At 29.9% G+C, this 13220-nt stretch overlaps 1 protein-coding gene across 1 annotated transcript; it reads right to left on the bottom strand.

Annotated features, from left to right (window-relative positions):
- Positions 1–2345: 2345 nt before the first annotated feature.
- Positions 2346–2672, bottom strand: LOC131614810 (auxin-responsive protein SAUR32-like). The gene has a single exon (XM_058886359.1). It carries the CDS (start codon positions 2670–2672, stop codon positions 2346–2348), a length of 327 nt encoding a protein of 108 aa, XP_058742342.1.
- Between the last annotated feature and the right edge of the window lie 10548 nt (positions 2673–13220).

Genomic DNA, 13220 nt, shown 5'->3' with positions numbered 1-13220 from the left:
TGGTTCAAGGTTTGTTCTATTAAATTTTTATTTGTACAAAAAATATTTTTGATTATTGATATTAATTATCTTACCCTTTTTTTTACACCATAAACAAATACATGCAAGATCCGTAGAGAATATCATTTTATAAACTCTTTTGTCTTGTTTTGAGAAAAGTGTTTTCCATATTTGATCTTGTCTATAATATCAAGGAAATGAAGATCCAACATATTCATGGGTAATTAATGTAATATTTTGCATAAACACTGTAACGAGCTTTATTAAAAAAATATAATATTATGGTAAACATTGTAACAAGATTTATTTAAAAAAACTAAGGACCCCTCAGTTTTTATGATAAATCGAGATAAAAAAGACGATAGTTTTTGTAAATAATAAAAGTGCAGAAACTGGGGTTTGAACCCGTGCGATAATAAACCTTTACATCAGTGTTTTCAAAATCTAGGTGTTAAGTCGTTACTTTTCATGACGTCGTTCGTTACCTTGCTTCTTTGGCTGAGGTAAAATGCATTTTGCGTCCGACGTTAGAAACGCTTTTTGTAGTAGTGAACTCTTCTCGTGAAATATTCTTCTCGAGATTCACATAATCAATTCATGGTTTTTCAAACGCAGATTGGGCCAAGTGTGCAGACACACAAATATCGATCTCCGGACAATGATTTTTATTCGTAAATCTATCATATTTTTGCACACAAAAAAGTAATTGACTGTATCCCATTCATCATCTTAAGCTGAGTATCACGCCCTTGCACCTGCCACTTGCGAAATACAAAGGTTGGTCTATCTTCTTCATGACCTCCAATTTCAATGCACAAAACCTATTTGTTCTTTATTGTAGCAACTTGAGTGCATTACACATCATAGTCAATATGATATTCCATGAACGGACCAAACATCTCACTATAAATAACTTGTAATCATTCATTTCATAATCATTGAAGATGAACTTTTTTTTTTCATACCAATAATAAAAAATATGGTATGGATAATAGGAGGGTTTAATCAACCAGGGGTATTTTTGTTTGTTGATTGAGTTAAGTTGACATGTAACTTTTCCTTTAATATTCCTACATGTGTTTTGCTTTATCAGTTATGCAATATAGGTTTTCCCCAAATGTGTTCACCAAATACTCATTATTCAAGGGTTCTTTTTCTTATATTCCTCCTTTTTTTCATGCAATTATCTACTATTGAATTACCTTTATCGCTGTTGTTAAATTGATCACATTACTTTATTTATTGACTTTGACTAAATAGATTAGATGAAAAAAATTAACGTGATTCAGTTTATATAATTAAATAATTTAAATAATTTTATTTTAAGTTACAAAAGCAAAATAAACTTCAATTATAAAATACAGAACCAAAAATAATATCAATCTTATTTTAATTTGGCCTATCTTTTTAAATATGTTTGTTATAATCTTTGTCTTTCTTATATCTCTTCCTTTCTATGATACCACTTATCACATGCCTTATTTTCACTTTATTCCTCTCCTCCTACGTCCTCTGTCTAGTCATTGTATATCTTTTTCCCCTATATTCACTTCTTATATATGTTCCATTGTCAGTGTCAAATAGCCTTTAATAATAACAAAAAGAAAATTCTATTTATGCATTTTCACGTAAATTTCTCTATATATAACATATCGTGTCCGCAATCTATAAAATTGCCTAACATTATCTTCATGAAAAATCGAAAAAGTTAATGTAGTTTTTTACTATTGTAAAACATATATTTTCTTAGCCAAACATTTGGATTCAGTAATAAAAAAAACTCATGTTTTCGGCATAAACTAGGGCCTTTTCTCCTAATTTATTAAAAAAAAAAAAAAGTATCTTTTTTTCTGAAAACTAAAATGCAAAAGAAAAAAAAAAACAACATCTATTTTCTTATAGATATATTGTAGTGTAGTAAAAAAAATCAAACTAATCACCACAATTTTAGAGTTAATCCAAAACATAACTTTATCACAAGTCATCATTCCACAAGCACTAACTATTATTTATTACTATATAGTGTACTATTAGCAAATTAAAGTTCCCATTATTCACAAATAATAACAATTTTATAAACTAAACATACAAGAGAAAGAACTTCATACTAATTAATCTAGCCCTCTTGCACATGCAAGCTAAGCTATTATACTTACATCACAGGGGCACAATTAAACACAACAACAAAATCACTATCTTATTGCATGAGATCCACTAGCTAGCTATAATTAACTAATTAATTTAAAAAAATACAAAAAAAAAGTATAACCCTCCAAAACATTAGAAGGTATACACACAACAAAATTATAAAGAAAATAAAATTTTATTTTATTTAATTTTTTTACCTAACAAGTAATATCAATACCCTTGATATTTATGCAATGTTTTTTCCTTCCAATGATTCTCTTCAACTCATCAGGTTCACAAGGTATAGCAATAGCTCCATCCTGAGAGAATCCAAACTCTTCTTCAGCTTGTTTCAACAATTTCACAAACTCAGGATGATCTAAATATTCCAACTCAACACAAAATCTTTCTGGCTTCCACCCTTGAGTTGCAATCACCACAAAATAACCTTGCTTCATCATTATTCTTTTCTGAAGTTTCTTCATTATTACTCCAAACCCTTCTTTCCAAAACCCCTTAGAAAAACTAGTACTTGATTTTCCCATGTATAAGAAGAATGAAAAGGAAGAAAATAATAATTGTAACTTTCAAAAAGTTTCATGCAAAACAAGAATATATATAGTAGTGGTTTGTAAACTTTGTATATGAAATTATGATAAATAGTAAAGATGGGGTGGATAAGTATTAAACATGGGGACAATTGCATGTGAGTTTTCATTAATGGTAAATGTCACTGTTTCTCCCATTTTGGGGACGAAGTTAGCATTGTCCTTGATGAATCATCTTTCATACTCACAACATGCAAGAGGGAGAACATTTATCTACGTGAAGAAATAGACACAAAAGTACTACTCTCTAGTCTTATCAAAATTTTCTTTTTGTTTAGTAGGGGCCTTGTATATATTGCTTATATAAAAATTGTAATACATTCAAATGAGAGAAATATAATCACTTAGCAAGATTTTGGAAGTAATAGGGACATTTGATTGTTAGATAGTGTTTGTTTAGTATTGGTCTATTACAACAAAGCAGAGATTAGGTAGTGTTTTTCTTATAAGGATAATGTTAGTTGTTCATATTTTTCTTATAACAATATTTGCAGCTACTCCTTTTGAATAGTGAATAATGTCATAAAAATTATATTTATAGGTCTAAACATTTTTATACATGAGTCATTCGACTCTTGTAAAAAGACCTATTTTTTCTGGAATTAGAAAGTAAAAAATGTGAAACGCAAATGATATGATAGCATGCATGTTGATTGTCTTGACACGTTTTGTTATGTTTGACCATACTTGAAATTGTTTTGAGAGTTGTCAGTCCTACAATAAAACTTTCAGTCTTCAATCCCACAAGTGAGAAAATTACAGTCAAATTCACACATGTATACTTTTTTTTCTACCCAACCATAAATCATAACATTTTTGACCTAAATGTTGATCTTTCGTCTTGAGCGTCGGTCAAGAACTCGTATGTGCCCCTTGAGCAATATTCTTATATGGCTCTTAAGAATAACCACATTTATGTTTGGTTATTGAGATCATCCAGTTAAAATCTTTGTGTTGTTATTGTTTGGTGTATGTGACTCGTGATAAATTTATCATATTAAGTTTGGAATACATAAACTATTTATTGTGTATTATATATAAGGGTGTTTTTTATGCTCTTTCTGTATATTTTACATATTTGTTTTGTAATTCTCACCGTACAACCAACATTTTTAGAAATGCTACGATGCAAGAAAATTTGTAAAGTTTTGTTAATGTGATGTCAAGAGTTAAAAACTTGTTATCCTTATATTGTAGATACATCAGGCTTTGACCAAGTGACAAGCGTTTTCAAGGAAGTTGTAAATAGAGGTTTTAGAAAAGTTTAACTATACTTTCCCTTAAAAAAAAAAAAACTATACTTTACTAGTTGTATGATATATTCTGAATAAATATATATTTCTAAAGTGTCACCAAATTTTCCTACTAGTTAAGTTATGTCCACGTGCCTAGAAAAAGTATCATACTTCAACATATATTTGCCAAACCAATAACCTCATTCACGATCATTACCATGTATGGTAACTATCTAACTTAAAAGGCATACTAATTTTGTAAGATAAGATGATTCATGACCTTGGGCATCCTACTCACATGGACTTTGTCTACAAGTTATACAAGAATCTTACTAATGATGTTGACCTAAAGTAATGAAATGAACAGAAAAACTATATGGGAGCCTTGAGTTACAACTAGTCAAACATCGCTAGTGTGTTGCCTCTAAGAAAAAGCCCAGATGATTTGATGAACACAAACACATTTTACCCAAAACTCTTATCCCTATCAGAGTGCATGTTCCATAGATCTAGCGTTATTGTCTTTGGTTTTCAGGATAATCTTTTATTATGATTAGATTAGATGTATTAGTTTCCTTGTCATAAAAATTATGTTGAATTTATAATATGATATCTAGATTTTTTTTTTATAAGCAAAAATGTATTAAGAACGAGTATAAGGAATATTCAGTCAGAAATACAAAGAGAACAAAACTATAGCAGTAGAACTAATTGAAGCATCGCCCATTAGACAAGAAAAAAGAAGTTAAAAGCAACTATTTGGATCTGATCTAACTACTTGGATCTGATCTGGGAAAGTTGTCATATTTCTTAGGAATGAAGTTTAAAGACATTGGCGAGAGTCTTCATGCGCCAAAAGAAGTATGCTCAAGACATCTTGAAAATGTTCAAGATGAACAACTATAATGCAGCAATCATACCATAGGAGACTGGAGACATGAGCAAAGTTGAAAAGAGAAACAAATGATGAGTTTGAAACTTCTTCTTCTTCTTCTTCTTCTTCATGTCATCTTCCTGTTGAAGTATTTATATTTGATATTGAATTTTCTACTGATCATTCAACCATCAAGATTGTTCCTTTGAAGGAGATTACTAGATTTAATTTTTCTTATTTATCTTCACAAGAGTTCTTTGATGAAGTTGCTAGAGATTCTTCTTGATATTAGATCATGCCTTTTAACAGTTGAATCAACTAATTCAATTTCTCAATGATTTCTTCATTCTTGGATTTTTCATGAAATCATGAACATTCGCATCTCTCCATTTAAGAATTGAATCAACTTTATGGTTCCAATTCTTAATTCATGGATATTTGTTAGCAATGAAAGTTCTAACATTACTTCAAAAAAAAGGTTGAAAATCATTTTTCAATGAAACATTCATATTTTTCTCCCCGTGAGTTCATTCCCTCTTATTAACTACTTGGATAAACTCCATAGATTATTTAAAAAGTGTCTCATATTTTCTTGGCGGAATTACAATTGAAGACATAGAAAAATAGATTTTTCATTCATCTAATGTAGTGAGTAAGGGTAACGAACCATTGATTATTGTTTTCCACAATTCAAGATCAAAAATTTGAATGAATATTTTAAATCAAACTTTCCACAATCTAAATATATCAGCGTTAAGTAGTGGAGGTGTGTTAAATAAAATCATGTTGTTAAAAATATTGTTGGAAGACATTTTCCTCCTGAGACGATTAATCTTTAAACATTAGTTAGACTCTGATATCACTTGTTAGACATGTGACTTCATACAAAAGAGAATGGGTGAATTGTGGAGCTTTGAAAATTTGTAAATTTAAAACACAATGATTTAATAAATCAGTTTAAAACCATTTCATAAAAATAGTTCAAAATGCAGCGGAAATTTAAAGTAAATAATTGAAAAAATAAAAGAGATAAGGGAAGAGAGTTTATAGAGGAGAATTATACAGGTTCACTCAAGAAGAATTAATCTTTTTCCTAAGAATTGATCTTGAGAGTATCTACTGTTAGTACCATGGTTTTAGGATTGACACATTTTTACTAAAACATGTGTTACAACAAAATGGTATGGAAGATGTTCTAACATGTTGTTCAGGAAGAATGTTCTGACAGATATCGTGACAATCTATACCGGAACGTGTACAGGAAATTTTTAAAAGTTGACAGATTTGATTTGATTATGTGATATATCTTTTGGATATATCTAAGTAATTTTCGCAGGTCAATAAGATTTAACGAGAAATAAGTTTCTTATCTCTAACTATAGACAAATTGCCAAAATTGGATGAAAAGATAATTTAGGAAACTTGGTATTTTTGCTCTAAGAATTAAGGAGATTCATCTGCACAATTGGTGCATCACTCGGCTTGTGGATCAAGAAATATCTAGATGTAGATTTCAAAATCCATGGACTGTAGAGGTGTATTTAAAGAGAAAACCTAACCTAATATAATTTGAATTTTTTATAATTTGTAAATTAGGGGAAGCTTAGTGTCTTAGGTTTTGAGAGTCTTTCGTGTGGTTGAAAGTCACCCTTGTATCTTTTGATACTTGTGGTAAACGTAATGTTCTCACTCATAAGCCTTTAGGTAATTATTTGAGTAATGTTCTCAATCTTAAAGCTTTTAAGCAAAAGAGTTAAGTATTTGTATTGGGAGTGTAATCTTCTTATTGAGTTGTTTTTTGATAGTCACTAGGATTGAGACTATTAGATATCACTAAGGTGATTTAGGAAATGAGGTGGTGATTTCTAATATTTAGATGTCGATTTCTAGGTAAAAGTTGCACTGGGTAGGGATTAGGAGAGAAGTTGTAAACTGGGACTGTTTAGGCTTTGAACTAGTACTGCTAATAGTGGGTTTTCTTCCTGGCTTAATAGCCCCTAGAGTAGGTGACATTGTATCAAACTGGGTTAACAATTCTTTGTTTTATTTATCATTCTGCAGTTTTAATTCAGTATCAACCACATCTTGATGAATCTGTTCACTTTGAAGACATATGTTGTAACATTTGTCTTGACATTGTTCTGATGTTAGGATATCAGTATTAACATGCTTTTCCTGTACCAAAATTTTCATCTACTATGCTTGAGAGTTCTTAGAAGGTTAAGTCCACAAACCCCCTAATACAAGGAAATGACGTTTCAAGCTAACTTCTAACTATAAAATGAACTAGCTTAAAACGGTTAGTCTTCACAAAATAGAGATTTTACACAAACTGATCTCTAACCAAGACAAACTTTTCAAATCTCTATTTATTTTTAAAAACTATTGAAAAATTGCTCCGGCCATTTACGTAATCGATTAAAAATTTGTTCTGAGCAATTAGGAAAGCAAACCTTATTGTCTAAGTGATTAGAGATTGCTTAAAATTGATGAAGGAGCAAGACCACCTCTTAATATATTAGAAACTCTATTAATCAATTAAAATGCACTCCTTTATTAAGTATTTTCTTTTTCCTAGATCCAAGCGATTAACACCGTAAAATAATTAATTAGACAACTGTTAGAGCCCGTGGACTGTTTCCATCTTAATAAAAAAAGAAAATTTCTTTACCCACCTCCTTATGGGGTTCCCCGCCTGCGAAAACCCAATTTTACCCCGCTTCGGAAATGCATTTCCGAAATATTTTTTTTTTCAAAATTTTTTCAGACTTCGGAAGTACATTTCCGAAAAAATCCCAAAAATTGGGATTTTGACAAATTCGGAGATGCATCTCCGAAACAACAAAAAAAAATCTAAAAAAATCCCAAAAATTAATTTTATGATATTAATTAATTCATATATCATAAATTTGATATAATTTATGAGTAATGAATAATAATAATTATATATTTTGATATAACTTATGAGTTATGAATAATAATAATTATATATTTCTATTCTGATTCATATTTTAAAATTTAAAATAATTTTAATTAAAAAAATTAAAACAATTTCACTTACAAAATGAGTTATAATTTTTTATTTATATATTTATAATAATTATTATATATTTACAAAAAAAAATTAAAAAAATGAGTGTTTTAATTTATATATTTATATATTTATATAATAATTATAATAATTATTATATATTTATAATAATTATTATATATTTATATAATAATTATTATATATTAATTATAAATATATTTATATATTTATATAATAATTAAAAAAATTAAAAAAATAGTGTTTTAATTTATAATAATTATTATATTATTATATATTTATATAATAATTATTATATATTTATATATTTCACTTATAAAATTAATAATTATTATTATATATTTATATATTTCTATTCTGATTCATAATTAAAATTGAGTTATAAATTTTTATTTAGTTTAAAAAAATTAAAAAAAGATTTTGTCTTAATTTTATTTAAAGAGTAAATTTTATATTTAATTCTAAATAATCAAAATTTAATTATGAAATTAAAATGTTTTTGATTTATATAAGTTAGTAAAATAATTTTTAACTTTAAAATTGTTTAGGAAATTTTGATTCACCTTGATTTTATTGATTCACCTTCATTTTATTGATTCACCTTGATTTTATACCTATTAATTGTATTGATTCACTTTGATTTTAATTTTTTAATAATTATTGAATTCTTTCGGAAGTGTATATCCGAAACATTCCAAGACCAATTTGGTCTTGGAATATTTCGGATATGCATCTCCGAACACACCCCCTTTCCCAAAAAGGGGATTTTTCGGAAATGCATCTCCGAAAACTCAAAAAAGGGGTGTTTTCGGAAATGCATCTCCGAAAACACCTTTTTTTCGTGTTTTCGGAAGTGCACTTCCGAAATCACCCTTTTTTTCAAAAAAAAAGTGATTTCGGAGATGCATTTCCGAAATATAGGGGCATTCTGGGAATTTCGCCAGGGGTGGCCAAGAAGGTTAGGAGGTCTGTTAAGAAATTTCCTAAAAAAGTGATACAACAGACAAAAGAGAAAAGTTAAGTTAATCATAAATATCATCAATATAGAAGATATAAAATATAAAAATAAAAATATCAAGTTTCAATGTTGAAAATAAAAATAAATTCAATTCAAACATCAACTTCCTAGAAATGGAAGACGTGAAAGCTCGTCTAGTCACACACTTTATTATTTTCATTGTGTTTAGATCCGTAGTGTATAAAATAATCAAGAGGATTTTTTTAAATACTAACACAATTGTCACACAAATAAACTAAGAGAATAAAACAATTGCTCCTTAAAGTAAGTAAACTTTTGACACCAAATCCTACTCATTTATTATTATTAATTTAAAGGTTAAAATATATTTCGTTAAAAATTAACATGAATTTTCTAAGGAGTCATTGGATTAAAATGATCCCCTCCCTTAGAGGACATGTCTTTTGAGATTGCATTTTAACAGTGAGAATGATAAGAATACTTATCAACCTTTTGATCAAGAATAGATGGATGTGATTAAAATGGCTCATATATAATTTAATCTACTCATAAATGTGATCCAATCTACTCAATTATTTTTCATTAAATAAGAAATAATTTAGTAGATTGAATCACATATGCATCTTTCTAATCACTACCATCTATTCTTGATCAAAATAATGATAAGTATTCTTATATACTCACATATAAAATGCATTCTTATAGGATATGTCCTATATATATATATATATATATATATATATATATATATATATATATATATATATATATATATATATATATATATATATATATATATATATATATATATATATATCAGGGTCGGTCCCGACTTTTTAAAGGTCTAGGGCAAATAAAAAAATGGACCCTTAACTTAAAATTTATTTTCATTCGCCTCTAAAATAAAGAATCCTGAAGACAAAATCAAAAATATGAAGTCTTGGTTGTTTCTAACAACCAAAAGAATTTCAATTTGGATAAGAAGCCATATGCAAATTATTAAATAATTCAAAATTGCAATATGATTAACTGAATTAAGAATGAGAATCTTTTAAGGGCCTTAATTTCTCCAATTTCTAGACACCATCCATCATCTCAAAGAAATAAAACTAGTGTTTTATCTTGCTTTAATTGCGGAAAACCAAGTCATATGACTAGGAAATGTAGGAGTAGGTCTAAACCATGTTCTGGCTCTAATATGCAGGTTTATCTGATTGGTAAGAAATTTATTTCTATGGTCAGAAAAATAATAATGGACCCCTAACGAAAAATTGATTTTCATTCGCCTCCAAAATAAAGAAGAATCCCGGAGACAAAATAAAAAATATGAAATCTTGGTTGTTTCTAACAACAAAAAGAATTTCAATTTGGATAAGAAGTCATATGCAAATCATTAGATAATTCAAAATCGCAATATGATTAACTGAATTAAGAATGGAAATCTTTTATGGCCTTAATTGCTTTAATTTATAGACACCATCTCAGAGAAATAAAACTAGTGTTTTCTCTTGCTTTAATTGCGAATACAAAGTCATATGGCTAGGAAATATAAGAATAGTTCTAAACCATGTTCTGGCTCTAAACTGCAGATTTATCTGATAGGTTAAAAATTTATTTCAATGATCAGAAAAATAATAAATCAAAGCTCAAATGATAATAAATTTGATTTCATCATAAAAAATTAATAATAAATAAGTTAACTGTATGATAAACTTGTAAATATTTAATCATAACATATAAATAGTTTTTAAAAGTTATACTAAAATAAATTAAGATAAAATTATAAAGGTCAGAATAAATAACTATCGAAAATTAAAATTTGAGAAATGCTAATTGTCAATAATAATTATATCAGAAATTCAATAAAAAATGTTAATTATTGGGTAGAATTAACTAATTAATTTGTCTTTTTAAAATGATGGTTTTACTTCTTTATATTCTTTCTAAATGTACCTCAATTTAATGTCATATTTATTTATTTACTTTTTTTTTTATAAGCAATGAATTTTCAATAAAGAGTACAAGGGATACTCATCCAAGAAAATACTGAGAATTAAAGTTTAAGGAAATCTATCGGCCAATGGTTCCATAAAACAAAATTACAATTATAATGCCCCGTTGTGCCTATAACATTCCATAACCACAAAATGCAGTTATATTCTTTCTAAATGAAGTCTTAATTTACCGCAGTTATATTCACATGTGACATTAAACTCCCAAAGCAATTACTATGTACGCATTTGGGCTACAGAAAAAAGTTGTTTAAGAATTCACTAAAACATACTCCCTCCGTCTCAAATTATAAGAGACATTCATTTTTTAGATTCATTGAATAATTAATATATCTTTTTTTTTTTTTTTTTTTTTTTAAAGACAAAGAAAAATATATTAATCAAAAAGAAAATGGTTACAAGGAATCAGCAAAGAGACCCATTAGATACAAAGTCTAACTCTAGGGGAGCCTTCTTTGTCCAACAAAAAATTCCTAACTAGACCATAATGTAAAGAAGAAAACCAAGTAAAATTCTTATAGGTTAAACCAAGGTTAGCCATAAAATCGGCACAAAAATTGGCTTCACGGTAGATGTGCGTGATCATGAAATCCATCTCTAAAGTATACGCACGACACTTAAGCCAACGAGCCTTGATCTTCCAAGGAACGAGATTCGGATTGGAGAACGCTTTCACTACTAAAGTGCAGTCAGTTTCAAGCCATAACTTCTTCCAACTAAGAGCGAAAGCCTTTTCAATAGCAAGCATGGCAGCACAGAGCTCAGCAGACACCGAAATTCCGCCATCCAAGAACTCGCAGAAGCTTCCCAGGTGATCAGCGTTATGGTTACGAAAGATACCTCCACAAGAGCTGATCAAAGGAGAACCCTTAGCCGTACCGTCAATGTTGCATTTCACCCAACCAAAAGGAGGAGGACACCAAATAACCTCCAAAGTACCACTGGACTGCCTCGGGCGAATATTGATAGCAAAAGACTTGAGGAGCATGAAACTGTTCATATCAGAATTGGAGGAATTGGTAGAAAGGTTCCCTATTAATTGCACAGCAGCGGTGATATTCGAGCAACATCTTTCGAATGAGATCAGCGTGTCGTCAAATCTGGCAGCATTCCTAGCCTTCCATATATGATATATCATGTTGACAATGATGGCATAAGACACTACCTTGGCCTGGTTTGACCAGTTCTTTTGGATCAGGCTCAGACAGTCATCAAAGCTGCAAAAACCACGAGTTTGCAGTTTGGCAGCTATCCAATTCCAGAGCTTCTTAGCATAATCACAGCCAAAAAAAATGTGATGGGTGGTCTCTTCATAGGATTTGCACAAGGAGCACATGGAAGGGAAGGAGAGGCCTCTAATCTTGAGATTCTCATCCGAGGGCATCCTCTTGTGAAGCAATCTCCAAACAACCATGGAGTGTGAAGGAGGGATATCTTTATGCCAAGGAAAAGAAGTCCAGTTTTGAGAGTGATGAGGCTTCAAGAGGTGATCATATGCCAGCTTGACAGTCAGCAAACTCTCATCAGCGTCCTTCCAGAACAAAGTGTCTTTCTCAGCATTAGTATATGCCTTAGATGTGATGTTGACAAGATCAGGAAAAGCAGTGAGCACATTCCCTGGGATTTCCCATCTGCCATTGAGGAACCAGTCTTGCACCTTCACCTTAAGAGATTGATGAAAAACACTTGGGATTTTAAACACATCCACAAGAGGTTCTCCACACCAGTTATCCAGCCAGAAATTGATACGGCTGCCATCACCAATCATCCATTGGCAGTTATCAGTGACCATGGATAATTTGCCCTTAATGCTGCTCCATATAGAGGACTTGATGGAATAATTAATGAATCTGTTATTTCTTCTAACTCTAGCTGCCAGAACAGAAGCCCAACTATGATGTTCCTGAAGAAAATTCCAGCCAAGATTCAAACAAGTAGCCTCATTGAAAACTTTAATGGACTTCAGGCCAAGACCACCCTCCTTGTAGCCAGTGCAGCATGTCTTCCACTTGACAGTTACCATCTTTTTCTTTTCCAAATTCCCACTCCATATGAAGTTTCTGGTCCATTTGTCAATGAGTTTGATAATGCTTGATGGCCAGCTGTAGATAGACATACAATGGATCAACATGCTATGTATGACAGCTTTTACAAGCTGGACTCTCCCAGCCATGGTCAACATGCTACCTTTCCAAGCTGCCAATTTCAATTTGATCCTGTCAGCCAAGAAGAGAAAGTGGGAGGCCTTAGGTTTACCAATAAATATAGGAGCACCAAGATATAAAAAAGGAGGATAAGCCATTTGAAAGCCAATGATATCAGAGAGAATTTTATGC

Source organism: Vicia villosa, linkage group LG6 (assembly GCF_029867415.1).
Source record: "Vicia villosa cultivar HV-30 ecotype Madison, WI linkage group LG6, Vvil1.0, whole genome shotgun sequence".
Taxonomy (NCBI): domain Eukaryota; kingdom Viridiplantae; phylum Streptophyta; class Magnoliopsida; order Fabales; family Fabaceae; genus Vicia; species Vicia villosa.
The sequence above is the reverse complement of the archived record's forward strand: the minus strand, read 5'-3'. Positions and strand labels throughout refer to the sequence as shown.

Coding starts and splice junctions, on each gene's coding strand:
- LOC131614810 (XM_058886359.1), bottom strand. CDS start 2,672: ATGGGAAAATCAAGTACTAGTTTTTCTAAGGGGTTTTGGAAAGAAGGG.